The sequence below is a fragment of the Choristoneura fumiferana genome, chromosome 13 (assembly GCF_025370935.1).
Source record: "Choristoneura fumiferana chromosome 13, NRCan_CFum_1, whole genome shotgun sequence".
Classification (NCBI taxonomy): Eukaryota; Metazoa; Arthropoda; class Insecta; order Lepidoptera; family Tortricidae; genus Choristoneura; species Choristoneura fumiferana.
The window spans coordinates 18031257-18051706 of NC_133484.1; the positions used below are offsets into that span (position 1 = coordinate 18031257).

Below are 20450 nucleotides of genomic sequence, written 5' to 3' on the forward strand. Positions count from 1 at the left end.
TACGGAGGGACGGATCTACGTGATTTTTGGCATAGAGTTAGTTTATGTGCCAGAGAGTGACATAGGCTACTTTTTATCCCGAAGAAATGCACAGTTCCCGAGGGAACAGCGCGTGATAACCGAATACTACGCGGGCGAAGCCGCGGGCAAAAGCTAGTTGTTTATATTACCTACTATCTCTATGCAAAACTCACGTCGATCCGTCGCCCCGTTTCGACGTGAAAGACGGACAAACATACGTACAAACACAAACACTTTCGCATTTATAATATTAGTATGGATTTAGAAGACAAAGGTATAAGGTATAGTTCTATCATGAGGAGTGATTACTGAGGTCTTATTGTCTAACACTTGGAATCACAATCGTCTTCACCACTTTTTTCTATCACACGGTATAATACGAGAATAAAATGAGTTGGTGAATGCGATCGTGAACGTCACGCGTAGCGCGTTAGACAAATTTAATACGGCCTCAGCGTTGGATCTCTTTAGGCGGAATGACTGAAAAAGTCTATGTATGAATAAGTTAGCCATAAAAAAATGAAGCTGTCATCGAACTGTCAAAAACTTTCAGGTTATGTTGTGATTGAGACTAAGATTGAGATCGTTTCTCGTGTTTACAGCATTTTACTGCATGATATCTCGTAATATGTAATTACATTTAGAATTAAGCTAAACCTTTTCTATTGAAATGTCCGCAATGCATTTAAATAAAACATGGCCTCGTTATTTGTTGTGGTTCGCTCAAGAACACGTAGACTTTCGACATGCCGTAAGTAGTTTAAATTTTATTTTAATTAAATTGCTTGTCTTGTAATTGTACTACATATATTTGAAATATGTTACAGGAAATACACAGCTTGCTCTCTTTGCTCAATATCCCTATAAGATTCGTAGAAAAACCATGCGAAGTTAAGCCTTACTGGGTAGTCGAGCTACCATCCGAAGAATGCGTGAAAAAGCTTGCGTCTCGTTCTATCTTACTGAAAAACTGCATAGAACTATGGTCCAGAGCGAAAAGTGAGTCTCAGTTGCACCAAAATTTAAAACTAGCTTTGGAAAATAAATCAAACCAGTGGATTATTTCTGATGGAAAAGAAAATGGCAACAGTGATGGAGATATTTGCCCAAGTTCTCTGATTGTGGCTTGTAGGCCAGTGGAGAAGTCCTTTAAAGTGGAAGTTGAGACTTTTTGCAAGCATTTTAGCATGAAGGAGAAGGTAGAGAAGATTGAGGTTTGTACTTCATTCTTTTATTTTTTAAGCAAAATTCCTTTAAATTCCAGATTCCTTTAACTATGGGCTGTTTCACCATCCATTGATTAGTGTTAACTGGCGGTTAGGTGTGATGCCATCGCTATTTGTTTTGTTTGAATAAACTGAGACGGCATCACATTTAACCGTTGGTTAACGCTAATCAATGGATGGTGAAACAGCCCCTAAGTCTCTCGAGTTCAACAATTAAGTATTTGACCTTTGCTTGCTTAGGTAACTTAGTAGGGGTAAGTGCGCATCTATGGATGGTTTTTACATGTGGACACTATTTGATATCTAAACCTGTCACATGTCCTGAGGATTACATTAGTCCTTAACTTTTTTGTGCCACCATATTGTCTATGAGAAAATGGAGATTTCGTGTTTGTATGGGGACATATGTGAGCGAATCAAAGTCGACGTCAAAACATCTTTATTCAATTTAGGCTAAAACAAGCTAAAATTTCTGTACAAACTTACTAGTGTGACAGGAAGGGCTGGAAATGGAGCATTGGGAGAGGTGACCTTGTCTGTTCATGTGAATATCAACGGGTGAAAGGATAAATAGACAAAGCAATTTTTTTTTTCAGATATTGAGTTAAAGGTAAACCAAAAATATATGACTATTGTCAAGAGGGCGCTATTGTTTCTATTTATATGGCAATAGTTGAGTATAGTCGGAACAATACTTTCTTTTTTCTTTGGAGACCTAAAACCTGAGGAGGAACACCTTCTTTCGTAATTAGCATAATCAATGACTCCGATTTATTTAGAAAATTTATTAATAACTATAATTACTGCTTATTTTTACCTACCTTGAATGGTCACTGAGAGCTGTTTTTGAATTAGATAAATCTGAATTTTCAGAAATTTGAATACCTAGCCTTTGAGGGACCAGTTAAACTTAAGAATCCAGACACTATGCTGAGCTACATTGAATTTTATGGATTGGATCCAAACAATGTTCCTGAGCAACCTGAAGACTTGTTCTTTGGAAGATGGGTAATGAATGGCTATTTTTTTTTCACATTTAATAGGAGTTAGATTTTACTCTTTTACTGTTTTGGCTCTGATTTGTATTAGATTAGTTTGCAATGGGCTGCAGTTAAGGTTGCGGTGTTCATTTTTAAACTTTTTAACCAAATTCAAAAAAGGAGATTCTCAATTCAACTGTATGTTTTTTATTTTTCATGTATGGCTTTTTTTAAACAATAACTTATTCAAATTCCTGTTTTTGTAAAATTAGTATGTACTTATGTATGTTTGTATCAAGGACCATATAGTATGTATGTAAACCTTTATTGTACAAAATAAATAAACAAACACAATTGACAAACATTAAGATATATGTACAAAGGTATCCCTATGTGTTAGTCATATAACTTATGGGAAAAAAATAAGAAAAAATAAAACTTAGTTACTTCTAAATCTAATGTTCGTGGATGTTGGCCCCTGATTGCTTTGAAAGACCAAAGTATCTAAGAAGATGAAGATTTCAGTTTATGCACAAGAGCATAAAAATCCATTTCATGCACCCTATTAACTATAAATGGATCAATCAACTTTTTGGTGATGTTATTCTGTCTCGTAAATCAGGAGACATCAGAGATACACTTTATTAGAAAACTGTTTGCAATTACTATTAGCATGTTTAGGAGATGAGCCATGAAGGAATGAGGGCTATCGTTTTTTGTCTCACTAGATGGCGCACTGTTGCGTGAGGTTTTTAAGTATGGCTTTCAAAGTCTGTTATTACGGGCGTGAAAACAAAGTTTAGATTAAAATCATATTTAATACACCTTAAAACCGTAGCATAAAAATATCGAGCATGCCACAGTGTTGCAAAGTCCCTGTTTTGTTCGGAAAAAAGGGAGGACAAAGGTTTCCGAAAGACAAAACTGTCTCAAAACACAGACATTTATTGCCCCGGAACGCATATTTGCCATAATTAATTTCAGATATTGCAAAATATTCACAAAATTATTCTAATTATAAATAAACCCGCGTAGCTCACCCAAAAACTATGAGATTTGACATTTCGGAGACCTCACGCTACACTAGCGCCTCTAGCGGCGAATTCATTCGCGATAGCCCTCATTGCCTTAAAATTGCCACAACTCCTAACTTTAGCAGATTTGTACCCCATAAAATCATACTTTCATTCCTGTAAATCTGGAGTTGTTTCCGATGGCAACCAGCTACATTCGCGTCGCGCGAGCAGAGCGGTGGCGCGTAGTGCGCGTGTTGCGGCAGCCGCCGAGTCGCGTGCTCCTGTGCAGAAGGGGCTACGAAATAGCCCGAAACATGTCGAGCTAAACTCGACTTAAGGCGTGACTTATCCGTTACAGTATCATTTAATATGAGTGAGTCTCACGGTAGTTTCATGTTCAAAAAAAGCTACACTAAAAAGTATATATATATATATACTGACGCTATTTCAACACAAAAATAAGTAATTGTTGGATCCAATAGAAAGTTTCGAAGTAGTTAAAAAAAAACGATTTTTTCCTCACAAGATTTCGTGATGTTTTCCTGATGTCAAGAAATTTTGTATGTTTTATACAGTTTATGTTTTATGATCTCGTCCTTAGTGTTGTATAATTTCTTGACAATCTAATTTCTTGTCAATTTTATGATGGGACAACTTTTTGAGAAATACTCAAATATGTCTTTTTCCAAGGTAGCAGACGGGCAGCGCGACCTGATCCAGTTCCACTCGCTGAAGAAACGCCAGTTCATCGGCAACACCAGCATGGACGCTCAGCTCGCGCTCATCATGGCTAATCAGGCCCAGGTCAGGGGAGGGGACATGGTGCTAGACCCGTTCGTAGGCTCTGGGTCTCTCCTCGTTGCTGCTGCTCATTTTGGAGGTAAAGCTATTCTTGATGTCCCTAAGGGGCCAATAAAGTACGTCACACTAATTTTGACCATTTAAAAATCGGATGACCCCTAAGCAGTCTGCCATAGTTCCTGCGCAACTCTTCACCATGAGCATTCAAAGGTATCTTTACACTTTAGTATCTTGTCACTGTATGCCTTCTGACAATTATACAAAAGTTCAAATATGAAGTGACAGTGACAAGTTACTAATGTGCTAAGATATCTTTCAGCTCGACTGTATAGTAAAACTTTGGAGTCAGGTTGCAGTGTGGTTGCTAGTATGGGACAATGATTTAAGTACATAAATCTTTTATCGAATAAAGTTCATCTAAATTGATTTAACGTGAGGTTTTTATATAAAACATTCAAGTAGCATGACCCTGCGGTGCTCGATCGATCTTGTGTAACTCGTTGGATTGTGGCCCCGCAATGTATCGCTACTGGCACGATTTAACTGGAATAATGTGAACCAGGCATAATGTGTAGCTATTTCAATCAATGTTGTTTACACCAACCACTGATGATCTAAAAAACAAAAATTGTCTTTTTTTTGTTTTGTATAGCGTACGTGTATGGCTCAGACATTGACTACATGATGCTGCACGCCAAAACGAGACCCACCCGCGTCGGCCAAAAGGTAACAATGTATGTACATTACTCGGTGACGGTTTCTTTGGCAGTATGAAGATGAAACTGTAGAAAAAAAAAACGTGACTAATTTGTGCGAGTTTTTTGAATGGAGAACAATTTTTATAATTTTCATCCTCTTTGGCTGTCGACGCCTCATTGGCGCAAGTCCGTCGCCGCGCGCCTTTGCTCGTAAAAAAACAGCGGCTGTCAGCGGCAGACTTGAATTTTAAGTGGAGGTTATAGTCCAAGAAATATGAATTGACTGTCTGTAGGTAGCTTGTGCCTTTTTTGATCGGTTTTTGTTGATAAATATAAATACTAGACATTGTAAATTTGTATTTTGTGTGTCGGTAAATAAAAACAGACTGCACACTGTAAAAAACACCTTGAAGAAATCAGACTGTTTTAAAAAAAAAATATGGGGAAAAAACAAGTCTATAGTAGTCTAGAAATCTGTTGAGTAAGGTAAACTTAACAATCGGGATCATTACTGAGAAATTTTCAACCGGTTAAAATTTTGAATGTATTCCTCAATATTCTTCACCAGGTCCGCGCTAAAGAAGAAAGTATTCGCGGTAACATGCAGCAATATGGAACCCGGTCCAAATACCTGAACGTAATAGTCAGCGACTTTTCCCTGCCGATGTGGCGGGAGGACTTGAGGTTCGATGCCATTATTACAGACCGTAAGTTTTTTTTTAACATTTTTTTTTTTTTTTATATGACTGGAAGGAAAACGAGCAAGTGGGTCTCCTGATGGTAAGATGTCACCACCGCCCATAAACATCTCCAACACTAATATTATAAATGCGAAAGTTTGCGTGTCTTTGTCACTCTTTCACGCTAAGGCTGGACGGGTTTGAATGAAATTTGGAATGCAGAAAGCTGAGAATTTTGTAGGTTGGTAGTTACCATTTTAATGAAGGTTTTTTGAAAAGCGAAATATCGCTTGGTGACGTTGGCGTCGTGAGGCCTCTTGTACACACACGGTTTATCGCCGTGAAAATCTACGGTGCCGTGGCGCCACCGTGCACATCTACAAGCTTTCATAGTGATCCATACAACACTGACGACCGTGCCTACACGCGGCGAATTAACCGTAGATTTTCACGGCGATAAACCGTGTGTGTACAAGAGGCCTGAGGGCCGTTTGATGTTGTTAGATACAGTCTTGCTGCTATCACAAAACGAAAGTTACACAAATTTCCAAACGGAACTCATTGTACTAGCGCCAAATAGCCTTTCACGGAAACCCTCATTGGTTGACACTTTGGTTAAATGTCGTCTAGTGACATTAATACACATAGCGGCAACTTTAGTTAATTTGGTTACTATTTATCATATATTATCATCCATTTTCTGACCGACTTAGAAGTTTTTGGTTCTAGTCTAGTTCTAGTTTTTTTTTTTCATTAGCACCTTATGGCGTCCGTGAACCCACAGAGAAGATAGGCATAGATAAGGACAACTACACACTAACCGAGGAGCATTTGTTGAACCACGTGCCAGCCAAAGTTGATTACGGCTTGGTTCACATTTACCGCGACTTGCTCAACTTCGCTGCGAAGCATCTGGAGATTGGGCGGCGATTGTTGTGCTGGTATCCTTTGGTTAGGTAAGTTTTTTATCAGATTGCCAAGAAATTTATTTCTATAAATTAGTTAGCATAAGTTTACCAGGTTAGCCTTTTAATAGGAGCAACATTAATTACAAATAGATCGTACTCGTCCAAATTGCATGATGTGTTTTTTATTTGCATTTTGAATTTTACAGCGCATTGGTTGTAACTGTGAAGCTGTATTGATAATTAAAAAAAAAAAAACTAAAATTGAACGTCGGTGCCTCAGCACGAGCCAGCAGGAGTGGACCTATAGTCTTCTACCTCATCTCCATACTATTTATACTTCAATCACTCCTGCTGGCTCGTGCTGAGGCACCGACTTCAGACTGGTAGAATTTTTTTTTCACGCTTTTTAGTGTATTTAAAATATCTAAGATACAATAGTTTAATGTCAACTGCTCGTCTCCTTTTACGAAAAATTGCTTTTTCCGATGCAGAGACGTTCATTATTGAGGAGTTCTGGTGCTTCATCACCCATTCCATTTCACCATATGCATTACGATGAGCATAAATTGCTTAGCAACTGTGTTAAAATAATTGTAATTCAACCCGTAAGTACTTGTTATTGAGTAGCCGCTCCGTTGGTCAAGTGTGGTCTTCATCATCAGTTCCACTTCACCAAATGATGATTTTCAAGAGCAAATGCACGAGTTACTACTAAATATATCGAAATTACCATAGGTGTCCATACAATATTTGAAGAGTTCCCTCGATTTCCTTAGGATCCAATCATCAGATCCTGATTTGGTGCTTATGGGACCTAATTGAAAGCATTCCTGGACGAACGAAAAAAAAAACTTTTCAAATCGGTTCATAAATGACAGAGTTCTGAGGTAACAAACTTAAAAAAAATACAACCCAATTGATAACCTCCTCCTTTTTTTAAGTCGGTTAATAAATGTAATGTTAATGGATATAGCCGGTGACAGCGTGCCTATATCGTATCTACCTATATATTAGCCATATGTGTTGACGGATACCATACGTTTAACATAAGGTGTATGTATAGGACTGTCGTGTCATTGCTCACACATAAAAAAAAGTAAAAAATGAGGAATTCTGGCTGGGTTTTACATAATTTGACCACAATCCTATCAAGAGCTTAAAAATCCTAAATTGTCAGTACAAATACTCAGATTATGGTAACTACATGAGGCCACAGGAAGTAGAATTATAACCAGCTAATCCCATTTTCCAGAGAGGAGTACAGAGAGGAGCAACTCCCCTCGCATCCTTGTCTGAAACTGGTGGCCAATTCAGAGCAGGTGCTCTCTCGGCTAACGGCGAGAAGGCTCCTCACCTATGAGAAGACGATGGACCCGGGCTGCGACAGCCTGGCCAATGGGGACGGCGGGGAGCATAACTTCAGGTAAATTTCTAGCAACATATAAATCACCCACTTTGATGGGTTGTGGCACGCCACTGTTAGTTTTATGCAATCGTTCTTGCTCCGTACGTGCAAAATTTGGAATGGATGAGTGGCTGGGTATTTTGCTACGTGTCATGATGTGGGTGCTTTTAACAGGTTCCCTGTCCCGAAGCAATGTGCAGCGTTCTTTTGACACGTCCCCATAGTAATAAAAAAAGTAATGTACCCCCAATGTATTGTCCCCATAGTAATTTTCATTTATATGTGGTTCAAGTCAAGAATAAAAATAATATAATATAATACGTAATAAAATTTATTATTTATCGAAAGAACAACTGCATTATTTACATCACGTACCAGTAACGTCACGCATATGGGACAGGGAACCTGTTAAGAGGCGATACAGTATTTGCCAACTCCTGAATTTGTTGTAATTTTATTTTGAAAAACAAAATCGGCTGAAATTTTTAGATTTTTTGAAAAATCGATTTAATAGTCTCTTTCTACAACGGTTTTATCTATGCAGTAAGTGTGGCGTTACTTGCGTGTGACATTACACGCTCTTTTTAAATCTAAAGTAGCTTAAAAATTGTTTTTCATCACACTTGCTCGTAAACAGTGTCGTAACATGCAGGCTACCTTGGTTGCAACCCCCCAAATAAAACCCTCGACCTTAATGTGCTCCTCATGAAACCCGTGGTCGGTAAATGAATCATTGCCCGTACCAATTTTCATGCCATGAAGCCCAAGGTCGGTAAATGAGTTTGTTTTGTTACTGCATGGTGTGCTGCTGCCAAGAGCGCAATCAGCGGTGTCGGCAATTTTTGAAAAATATTAGTTTTTCTTTTACAAATGTACAATTTTACTCGCAAATGTGATGAAAAACATTGTATGTCGCACGGGCGGTACTAGAATTACGAACATCGACTCATTAAAGCCCTCAGTCTTCGACTTCGGGCTTCTAATACTCTCGTTCGTAATTCCTTATTTACCGCCCTTAAGACACAATGTACTATTTCCGTTCTACAACACATTGGATAAGCTTTGATTTATAAAATAAATAAAAAATATCTTCCGTTTCTTGCAAAATCTGACAATGCACCAATAGTCCTAATGATGCTCTAGGCGTCCATAAACCACGGTGAGCACGTACCATCAGGTCAACCGCTAAACATCTAATGAGTCGAGTTAGAATAAAATTGTATTTGTGTTTACAGAGAAAAATACTTCAACATGGGCGAGGCCACGCGACAAGAGCGGAAGGAGCGAAAAGCAGCAGAAATAGCAGCGTACACGTTAAGGAAAGCCATGCAGAATCAAACAGATGTTACTTAATATACCAATATATTAACGAATAAAAATTATAATACAATAACTTGTCTTACATCCTCAAAATAAATACTTTGTAAATTCATCCACCACTGAGCGATTGCATTGGTGCATTAGACCGCACTCGCTTCTTCGTTCAAGTTTCAGCAGACAGCAGTAAATGCAATAGAGCCTTTTTAGCCGCAATATATGGTCAGTCGACACAAAAACATCTTACAGATAGTTGATCTATTGAATGTTTACTAATTACACGGTTCTAAGTCTCACTATTTAATAAAAATGAACAATATTGATTTTTCGGGTCCTCCCAACGCACCTCTTTGGGGTGGATTGTGGGAAGCAGGAGTTAAAACCACTAAAACCAACATGGTGAAATTATTGACTGTAAAACCTCGTGTCACAATCAAAAGCCTTCCTGAAAGACTATTTACAAACAATCTTATTAGAAAGGACACTGTTATTTCAGTCAAACTAATATTACAAGCCGTGGTCAAAGGTTGTCAAATTTGTAACAAAGGTATAATTTTTTCCTTAAACTAACACCTAGAACCCTATTGAATGGTGCTAATCTATTCTGTGATGGCGAGTGCTAGCATCATATTAGAAAGAGACGGAGACGCCGACGTCTCACGCGCTTCCTTCTGCTTCTTTGCCGTTTGACTCTGAAATGAAAATATTATTCACTATCTTTATTTTAGGTCATCAAAATACTTTAAATGTGTACAGATGGATATTGTATAAGCAGCTATTATATACCAGTGCTGGACATCGAGGTCCTGCGCTGATTTTCAGACTAAGCCGTAGACCGACCTCGTCGTCATCTGTTTTGTACGGTTTTATATCAACTCAATTTGTTATTTTAGTAGCATTCACATAGGAAATTGTTGCAGTATGGCGTTTCAATTTTATTTGAAATGCATAACTTGTAAACAAAACTATTTAATAAATCTTTTATTTTTTATTTGGTATTTATAGGTATGGCAGTAAAATTAATTTCCAAAGTATAATAAAAAGGAGAAATATGTAGGGTTGTTGCGATTAATAGAGGTAGGAGGCGGGCTGTATTACCTGAGCGAATTGGCAGAGTTTCCATACTTCGGCGCGTTTTGAACTATTACCCGCTGACTTGTAGTGGTTTAATAGATTGTTGGTCACCTGAATAAAAAGTAGATAATTGATTACATTACCTTATTGTACACGTTGTGAGTTATGTATATGTATTATGTGGGGTAAGGTCCACTTTTGAGACCACGAGAACATATAAGTTTTTATTCAAAATTGCATAGTTCTCGCGGAATAGCGATAACGAATTTTTGGCAGACGCAATCCCGATTAAAAAGCATTAGCTATTTCTATGTATACACTAGTTTGTACGTAGCGACAATCTCTAGAACTAAACCAAATATGCATAACATTTGATGCTTTTAAATGATATTTATTACTTGTCATGATCAGAAAAATTATTGAACATTATGAATTTGATATTTAGATTTCTTGCGTAGACGCTACTACAAAGCCCTGCGGCTTGTTTAGTGAGAATTGACGACATTTTTAGAATGACATAGGATAGCAGACAAAAGGGATCCTGCAACGACGGTAATCACACCGGGGGGTACATTTTCTCTACAACTGACCGTACACAAATAAATTTGTGGATAAAAAGCTGGCTTACCAAGAACAATCCCAGCAGAGCTCGCATGTTGTCCGGGTTTAGTTTGAGCGCCTGGCAGTAGTAGGTTTTGGCCAGCTCCATGTTTTCAACACCACCCTGTAAATAGGAAGTTTATGCTCAAGTAATGAATGTAATTTTTATCCTTACACAAGATTACTTTACACTTAAGCAACAAGTAACTGTTGCAAAAATGCAATGCTTACTTTTTGCGAGCGACAGAATAGTACAGTCTCCAGCACCAATATCTGACACAACAAGCGTGCATAAATATCTGATACGACTCTATTCCTAGGGCCGGATGGACGTGTCAGATATTTTTGTACGCTCCGCTGTGGCAGATATTAATGCTGGTGACTGGACCACCACCACATTGACCCACAAACACACCCACTGTGATCCCTCGTCGTGAAAAGGTCATAGTGACATGGCATTGCTTGACAAGGGAATTCACTGTGACACCCTGTGAGAACGTTCCACGGAGCGTCAGGAATCAAATGGTTCGACTGTACCCTGTACCTAAGTATAGCATTTTTTCTTATGGTTCATTGTCAATATTCAGAAACTTAATAGTTGTGGAACATGTCAGGATTTATTTCATAACCGCCTTGGAACTTGGGTTTACTTGCCGTGACTTTGATAGGGCTATTAATACTCTGTTCCCTTACCATGGTATACCGTATGTCAGCGAGCCGCTGCTGCAACAGATGGTTATGGGGCTGATGCAGCAGCAACTCCTCGGCGCAGAAGGCGGCGCGCCCGTACTCCTGCACTTGGAGGTAGAGGGAACACAACTCCTGCCACGCTTCCACGTCGGACATGAATCTGGGGGAAACAAATAGAATGCCAGACATTAAACTACCGTGAGACTCACTCGTGAATATTAAATGATATTGTAACGGATAACTCACGTCTTAAGTCGGCGGCCGCTGAATCGCGTTGCCCCAAGGTTGAAGGGCTACGAATTAGCTCGAAACATGTCGAGCTTTACTCGACTTAAGACGTGAGTTATCCGTTACAATATCATTTAAAATAGAATGTATTATTTTAGCCTACTACCGTCCAGCGTCCTTTATATAGGACTTATTTTAATTTGACATTGAGCTCTCGCATAAGTGCCACAACGTTTCATATTCATAAAACAAAAATTTGACTTGAGGTTAAACACACATTCAACGATTGTGACAGTGATTTAAAAAAAAGCTCAAAGTGCAAGCCCGAGTTTTAGAGTCTGCAGGTTGCCACTAGAGGGAATTGCACTGTTCTTGCAAGAATTATACTTGGGAATCTTCAAAAACAGAGCCTATATACTCATTGAGTTTCGTCGGACAGTCTTGCGAGCAGAGCGGTGGCGCGTAGTGTGCGTGTTGCGGCAGCCGCCGAGTCGCGTGCTCCTGAGAGGAAGGGCTACGAAATAGCCCGAAACATGTCGAGCTAAACTCGGTTTAAGACGTGAGTTATCCGTTATAACATCATTTAATATATACTCATTTCTCAAAGAGCCGGCAACGTATTCATAGCACAGCTATGTTATGGATATCCATGGGCGGCGGTGATTTTTTTCCATCAGGTGACCCGCCTGCTCGTTGTCCCGCTATCATAAGAAAAGTACAGTCATTTGTAAGCCCCCATGTCCTAAATTTAGGACATGTAAATGAAGGATTTCTTTGCGCACCCGCGACCTTATGATGCAAAAAATGTGTGTTCATCCATTTTCTCCACCTCCACACTGTAATACACACATAAATCACACAAACGCAACTATCACCAAAACACTGACGCGTTTCGAACTCAATCAGAGTTCATCTTCATCCTTAGAGCAACATACCATTCACCTCTCTTAGGGCCTGTTTCACCACTTGTCGACTAACTTTAAGTGACGGATATCAGTGATGCCGTCTCTGTTTTGTCCGAATAAACAAAGACGGCAATAATTTTATCTGACACTTAAAGTTAGTCGACAGGTGGTGAAACAGGCCCTTAGACTATTAGAGTTAGATCTTCATCATCATCATCAGCCTACAGCAGTCCACTGCTTCCATGGCGGGCCACAACACTCTGTCTTCAGCCCCTCGCATCCATCCGCTGCCAGCGACTCTCTTAAGGTCGCCCGCCCACCGTGCCTCAGGACGCCCTACACTACGTTTTCCCGTCCGTGGTCTCCATTCAAGGACTCGTCTGCTCCACCACCGTCCATCGGTCCTGCGACAGACGTGGCCAGCCCAACGCCACTTCAGCGAACTAATTCTTTAAGCAACGTCGGTGACTTTCGTTGTTTGTCGGATAATGTGATTTCGGATTTTATCCTTCAAAGAAACCCCTAGCATTGCTCTCTCCATAGCTCGCTGAGCGACCCTGAATTTGTGGATTAGCCCCGCAGTCAAGGTCCACGTTTCGGCTCCGTAGGTTAAAACTACCTATCGCCTCTCAAGCAGGGGGTCGTGGGTTCAAACCCCGGCTCGCACCTCTGAGTTTTTCGAAATTCATGTGCGGAATTACATTTGAAATTTACCACGAGCTTTGCGGTGACGGAAGCAACTCCATGGTGCGTGTGAAGTTCCCAATCCGCACTGGGCCCGCGTGGGAACTATGGCCCAGGCCCTCGTGTTCTGAGAGGAGGCCTGTGCCCAGCAGTGGGACGTATATAGACTGGGATGGAGGTTAAAACTGGTAGGACGCACTGGCTGAAGACTTTCGTTAGTTAGTTAGATCCTATCAGATCCTAAATGGCTTACTTCTTTAAATAATCAACAAGCTCTTTGATCGCTTCGGTGACGAGTCCTTGCGCCTTCAGAATGGCTACTCGTCTCTTCCGAGCCACCGCGTTAGTCTCGTCGGCTTTTATAATCACGTCCAGCACTTCCAATGCCTCGTCATATCTGTAACAAAATAATGATATGACCAAATCACGCAGAATGTTAAAATGGCGAATCAATATTACTATTTGCCTAGAAAAAATCAGTCATTTGATCAAATCCCTGAATATCTTTGTAAAAACAGAAACCCTATTACTAAGACTTCGCTGTCCGTCCGTCCGTCTGTCAGGCTGTATCTCAGGAACCATGATAGTTAGACAGTTGAATTTTTCACAGATAATGTATAACAACAAATACTAAAAACTGATTTAAATAAATATTTAACGGGGGCTCCCATACAACATACGTGTTTTTTTTTGCCGTTTTTGCTAATGTCTAATATGAAAGTTGTATAGATGGTACGGAATCCTTCGTGCGCGATTTCGTCTCGCACTTGGCCGGGCCGGTGTTTTTCGTTTCATAAGATTTGTTTAGTGACTGAAACACGTCAGTGAGTTTACGAAGCGAACTCGCAAAGTAGACTCGTTTTATCACTTCACTAGACACGTTCAGTTTTATGATTCTAGTACAGATCAGGTGAGATAGGCGTCAATCACGGTCAGTTTTATGTTAAAAAAAAATACAGATTAACCCCCTTATTCATAAACGACAATCAAACCTATTTTAGTTAAAATGCCGCTAAAATTCGTTTGTCCTTATCTGTCACTTCGACATTTGTATTTGTTAGAAAGGGACAAAGCATTTGTTAGTTAACATAGGCTTGTTAAGTTTTATGAATAAGGGGGTAAGTCCTCACTTTATCTATACAGTTAAACATTTTTTTGGGTAATTTGTATGGCTTTGAATAATTTATTGAATCAGGCGTTACTTTGCGGAGGTCCATATCAATGTACTAAAAGAATTTCCTTGCTCACCCGCGACCTTACGATACGCATCAGTCAGTACGCGTCAGTGTAGTGACGATAGATTGGTGGTGGTGGTGATAGATGGGTTTGTGTGATTTGTGTGTGTTCTTACAGTGTGGAGGTGGAGGAACTGCATGAACACGCATATTTTGCATAAACTTAGCTATCGTAAGGTCGCGGGTGAGCAAGGAAATTCTTTTAGTACATTGTATGGCTTTGGGCCAAGAAGATGCTTATATTGTTAAAAATTATATTATACTAGTGTTTACCCGCGGCTTCGCACGCGTAAACTATTCGATCTGGTAGTTACAATTGAATTAAGTACAAAATTCCTGTGGGAAATCCCAAAATGTATATCGTAATCTTCATTGAGGTGTTGTGTTAAGAACAACTATCCCGTGGGAATATTGGAATAAAAGTAGGCTATGTGTTATTTCAGACCTCAGATCTACATACCAAATTTCATGACTCTAAGCCCAGCGTAATCTGGCGCGCGGCAATGAATGCGTAAAGAGCTTTACAGACTGCAATGCAGGATAATGAATAGATTTCTTTTCCCTAAATGGCAACACTGGCGTAGATAATAGATCGCTCGTTTTTGGCTCTAAATTCGAACTTGTGATTTTATTTTACTTTGTATATTTACAAAATGTACACACCCAATATCATAATTTTCTCAAGTTTTTCGCGATTCCCAAGGTCAAAGAATCGAATTGCTATAAAAATTCCAGAGAAATAATGCGTTTTTTGGGAGAAACGTGTCAAAATGGTGTTGCAGAGCGCCATCCTGCTCTATCTCGTTTTTTTCCCGTTCTGGCGGTTCACTTTTATATTATAGATTAGAACCCTAAAAAGCGTCACCAAACATCAGTACAAGATCAGACGTTAACAGATCATTTTTACAGTCAAAATAGTACTCTAGATTATCATCAAAATGGTTGTACATAAAAGTAGTAATTACTAACTTTTCTTCAGCTTCGAGTTGTGCCGCCTTGTATCTCATGACTCTCATGCTGCCAGGGAATTCTTGCGAGAGGATTGAGATGCACATTAAGGACACGTTGTATCTGTGAGTGTCCAGAGCTGCGTATAGTACTTGCTCCAGGATAACGTACTCTGAAATAAAGGTTATTTTTATTTATCAGATTGAGCTCCAGGGGATCGGTTAACGTCCATCCCAGCCTATGTCCGTCCCACTGCTGGGCACAGGCCTCTGAGAACAGGCTTAGGCCATAGTTCCCACGCAGGCCCAGTGCGGATTGGGAACTTCACACGCACCATTGAATTGCTTCGCAGGTTAGTGCAGGTTTCCTCACGATGTTTTCCTTCACCGCAAAGCTCGTGGTAAATTTCAAATGTAATTCCGCACATGAATTTCGAAAAACTCAGAGGTGCGAGCCGGGGTTTGAACCCACGACCCTCTGCTTGAGAGGCGATAGGTCAAACCACTAGGCCACCACGGCACTCGGTTAACGTGCGATCCCATATTATTCCACCAGTAATACACTCCCCGATAATTCGCTTATGGCAATTACACGAGGGTTTCAAATAGTTTGAATTATCTTCTCCCTTATTAAATACTAGCCGTCACCCGCGACTCTGTCCGCGTAAATTTCGGTTTTCGTTATCCCGCGGGAACTATGCAATATTCCGGGATAAAAACTATCCTATGTCCGGATCCCTATGTCCCATTCGACCGGATGGCCAAGTGGTTAGAGAACCTGACTACGAAGCTTGAGGTCCCGGGTTCGATTCCCGGCCGGGGCAGATATTTGTGTGAATAACACGAATATTTGTTCTCGGGTCTTGGATGTTTAATATGTATTTAAGTATGTATTTATCTATATAAGTATGTTTATCCGTTGCAAGCTTTGCTTAGTTTGGGACTAGGTCAATTGGTGTCAAGTGTCCCATGATATTTATTTATTTATTTATTTATGTCCTTCCCCAGGACTCAAACTATCTGTATACCGAATTTCGTCACACTCGGTTTAACGGTTTAGAAGTGATGAAGTAACAAACAAATAAACAAACAAACAAACAGACTTATAAACTTTCGCATTTATTATATTAGTTATTAAATATTATTATTATGATCACGGTCACGGGCCTCCACTCCCGAACTTTGATGCAATGTCACGGGCCTCCACTCCCGAACTTTGATGCAATGCGGGCTAAAAGACAGGCCAAATATCGCTAGATGGCGTTAGTATCGTGAGATTTTTTGACGTTACGTTCCTGCTTGCAATTGGCTAATTACTAAAAACAATAACTAAATGAGCCAATGAGGGCTATCGCGTATGAATCCGCCACTAGAGGCGCTAGTGTAGCGTGAGGTCTCCGAAATGTCAAATCTCATAGTTTTTGGGTGAGCTACGCGGGTTTATTTATAATTAGAATAATTTTGTGAATATTTTGCAATATCTGAAATTAATTATGGCAAATATGCGTTCCGGGGCATTGAATGTCTGTGTTTTGAGACAGTTTTGTCTTTCGGAAACCTTTGTCCTCCCTTTTTTCCGAATAAAACGGAGACTATGCAACACTGTGGCATGCTCGATATTTTTATGGTACGGTTTTAAAGTGTATTAAATATGATTTTAATCTAAACTTTGTTTTCACGCCCGTAATAACAGACTTTGAAAGCCATACTTAAAAACCTCACGCAACAGTGCGCCATCTAGTGAGACAAAAAACGATAGCCCTCATTGCAAGCAAGACCGTAACGTCAAAAAACCTCACGATACTAACGCCATCTAGCGATATTACGCCTGTCTTTTTGATTAATACGTGTCCAATACTGACTGACAAACTCAAACTCACAACATTTATTGACAAGAAAAACACACTACATCACAACAAAAACACAGTAAAAACATAAATAGGAGAAGAGTGAAAAATAAGACAGACTATGGGGCTGTTTCACCACCCATGGATGATGCTGTCTGTCTATTTAAACAAAACAAACAGACTGCACCACATTTATCCATCAAATAAATTTAATAAATTGATGGTGAAACAGGGAGTAAATGAGATAATATGTTGGTTTTTTGGAGTCTTTGTATTTTTTATTTCAACTCCAAATTTGTTACTTTTACGGGTATCCCGTAAAACCATATCGAAAATACAAACTGAGACATATGGATGCACAGAAAAACCAGAAAAAGAGACCAGCGCTGGGAATCGAACCCAGGTCCTCAGCAATCCGTGCTGCGTGCTATAACCACTACACCACCGCTGGACAGGAATCTAGACACGAATTCCTATGCATACATATGGTTGCTTATTTCTACTACGCTACTTATGTAGCAGTGGTGGTGGTCTTTTTCTGGTTTTTCTGTGCATCCATGTCTCAGTTTGTATTTTCGAGATAATATGTTTTTTACTCGGTAAACTACCCAATATGCTTAATTATTTCATTTGATATTATGCGATCCAACAGTGAACCGCACTGCATCACACACTAATATACTTACTCTCATTGCCAAGCTTGTGAATGTCAACGAGGATGAAGTCCCACAGCTCCATGACATCCTTGCTGCGGCGCTCGTTGCTCTCACGCCATTGTCTCAGCAAATCTTTTATTTCTATGAACAAATAAATGGCTCAATCATAAATAATCATAATAGTATTACATTTCCAAACAGTAGCATATGATTTTAATATTTATAATCAGAGCCCATACTTTTGATGCTGATGATTCAATTTGACGTCACGCTGCATATAGGATGATTCCAATTAGGTAATCATTTGTCAACCTGTCAAATAATCAGTACAGGATGTCTAGTAATTTACGGAAATTCCCACGGGAATTTTACGAACTCCCGGAATTTCGATTCAACTGCTGTTCCTACTCATACTCATAGGTACTCATACTCCTTTACATATGTCATTTTGTTAAATTATTCTTAATGACTTATGCGTGGGAAGCCATATGAAGTGCATAATATATTAGGGATGTCACAAATGTCATTTCTATAACATTCGCGAATGCGAATACGGATGCGAATATTTAGGACGCGAATGTGCGAATGCGAATATTAAGGGAGTACACTAAAAACTTAACTTCAAAAACAAAGCTAATCAAGTAATCACAAGCCACTGTCACAAGTAAAAGTGCTTTCTATTGGTCAAAATTAATCACGCAATACGGGTTGGCGCGCTTTGCGCATGCGCGAGTCGGCGTCTTGGCGGCCGGTGGCCGGCGAAGGCGAAACACGTCACGACTTGCACACATTTGCATTCGCAAAATATTCGCATCGTTTTATGCAAATGCTATAATGTTGATGCGAATGTTTAAAATGATGCGAATTATTTACATATGCGATATACAAATATTCGTGACATCCCTAATATATATATGTATGTATATTGACATGTATCTACACTTAGTGAAGTATAATTTACATACTAGTGTTTACCCGCGGCTTCACATGCATAAGTCATTACATACAGCAGTTGAATTTAAATTATGGGATTTTCCGAAAATTACTGAGACGTCCTGTACTGATTATTTGACGGGTTGACAAATTATTAATTATGACGTAACACTAATTGGAATCATCCTTTATGCAGCGTGATGTCAAATTGATGACATCGGCACCAAAAGTACGGGCTGGCTCTGTTTATAATTATAATCGAAATTTTTTGAGTATGAGAAAATGCTCATCAGATTGAATAAGTTTTACTAAGACAGCATTTTTAATAACCCTCTCGAACCCAGCCGATACAATTGTGCAGGTTAATTACATTTGAATTTGAATTTGACATGGATTGTACATAAGGTCCACTGTCATAACTCTTACATTTGAATTTTGAACTTGACATGTATTGTACATAAAGTCCATTTTCGTAACTCTTTTCATACTCAGCTGGGTTCGAAAGGGATAATTACAATCATCAATATTTTATGCTTTGCTTTAATATATTTCCCCTCTTTGATAAATCATTGTTATGAGAGCCTCAGCCTTATCCCCATAATGCAGTATAAGTCAGTTTTGTGTCATCAGTTAAATGCCTTAAAATTCCTAGGCCAAAGTTGTTAAATCCAGAGATATAAATTAGGTAAATTATTTAAATGTCTATTCTCTAAACACAAGACATATTGTCTTGTGCTGCACCTGTAATCAGTAAACCTGAGAGAATTCTCTAATAAGTTGAAATCTTATTTAAAGTTAAGACCATTTTATGCCCTTAACAAATATTTTGCTAAAATATTTGACTGATTCATGGTAAATGCTTGTTTCAATGTAACTCATCTATACTATACTTTATTCATCCGTACTTTATTGTATTTAATTTAAAAATTAAATTAAATGCAATAAAGTCATCATGATGATGATGATGACTTTAGTGTATTTAATTAAATTTTTAATTGCATACATACATTATTGTATTTTCTGGTAGTCCAAAGATTTTGTAAATTATAATTGTACTTACCTCTTTTGACATTATTAATAATATTTATGAGAAGTGTAAAGATGTGTAGTGACTTATAATGAGAAATTAGAATAGAATGAATACTTTTTGAGATTTTGTATTAGTGTAATTCTCTGAATTGAACTATATTGTATTGCATGGAATTCTTTAAAGCAATAAATGACTGAATACTGAATACTGCACCAGTGAAGAATTGTGCAATAAGTCCGAAATTTTGAGCGTAAAACGGAAATGAAGCCCGGGCATTCAACATGCTAATGATTATTTGGAAATGAATACTTAAAAACACAAGTTACAAGGGAAAACTAGGAACGAATGTCATTCATTGTATTGTAAACCATGCACAAACCTCCAATGCTGAGATCTTCATAATTGTAAGACATTTTCTCTTATTCTTATGATCGAACGACGCACCCAAAAAATATTTTACTAGTGTTTTACTAATTAATTATAATTATAAAAATTGACTCGATTGACTCAAACGTGCGAAGGAAGAGAGAGAAAAATAGGAAATGTCAGACTAGTGTCAGACAGACGAC

At 38.9% G+C, this 20450-nt stretch overlaps 2 protein-coding genes across 2 annotated transcripts; one reads left to right on the top strand and one right to left on the bottom strand.

Moving 5' to 3' along the window:
- The first annotated feature begins 387 nt into the window (after positions 1-387).
- LOC141434229 (tRNA (guanine(10)-N(2))-methyltransferase TRMT11) lies at positions 388-9128 on the top strand. Its single transcript, XM_074096603.1, has 9 exons — positions 388-772; positions 849-1235; positions 2121-2255; positions 3934-4123; positions 4697-4770; positions 5311-5449; positions 6180-6378; positions 7583-7753; positions 8971-9128. The coding sequence occupies exons 1-9, from the start codon at positions 692-694 to the stop codon at positions 9086-9088; spliced, it is 1494 nt and encodes a 497-aa protein (XP_073952704.1). The 5' UTR covers positions 388-691; the 3' UTR covers positions 9089-9128.
- LOC141434234 (ER membrane protein complex subunit 2-like) lies at positions 9081-20437 on the bottom strand. The gene is made up of 8 exons (XM_074096609.1): positions 20261-20437; positions 17949-18059; positions 15438-15588; positions 13487-13630; positions 11420-11576; positions 10755-10850; positions 10151-10237; positions 9081-9744 (listed from the first exon to the last, which is right to left on the bottom strand). The coding sequence occupies exons 1-8, from the start codon at positions 20292-20294 to the stop codon at positions 9652-9654; spliced, it is 873 nt and encodes a 290-aa protein (XP_073952710.1). The 5' UTR covers positions 20295-20437; the 3' UTR covers positions 9081-9651.
- Between the last annotated feature and the right edge of the window lie 13 nt (positions 20438-20450).

Coding starts and splice junctions, on each gene's coding strand:
- LOC141434229 (XM_074096603.1), top strand. CDS start 692: ATGTCCGCAATGCATTTAAATAAAACATGGCCTCGTTATTTGTTGTGG. Junction 4,124..4,696: donor TGCTGCTGCTCATTTTGGAG/GTAAAGCTATTC, acceptor TGTTTTGTATAG/CGTACGTGTATGGCTCAGAC. Junction 5,450..6,179: donor CGATGCCATTATTACAGACC/GTAAGTTTTTTT, acceptor TTTTTTCATTAG/CACCTTATGGCGTCCGTGAA.
- LOC141434234 (XM_074096609.1), bottom strand. CDS start 20,294: ATGTCTTACAATTATGAAGATCTCAGCATTGGAG. Junction 15,589..17,948: donor TCACAAGCTTGGCAATGAGA/GTAAGTATATTA, acceptor CCTTTATTTCAG/AGTACGTTATCCTGGAGCAA. Junction 11,577..13,486: donor CTTGTTGATTATTTAAAGAA/GTAAGCCATTTA, acceptor TGTTTCCCCCAG/ATTCATGTCCGACGTGGAAG.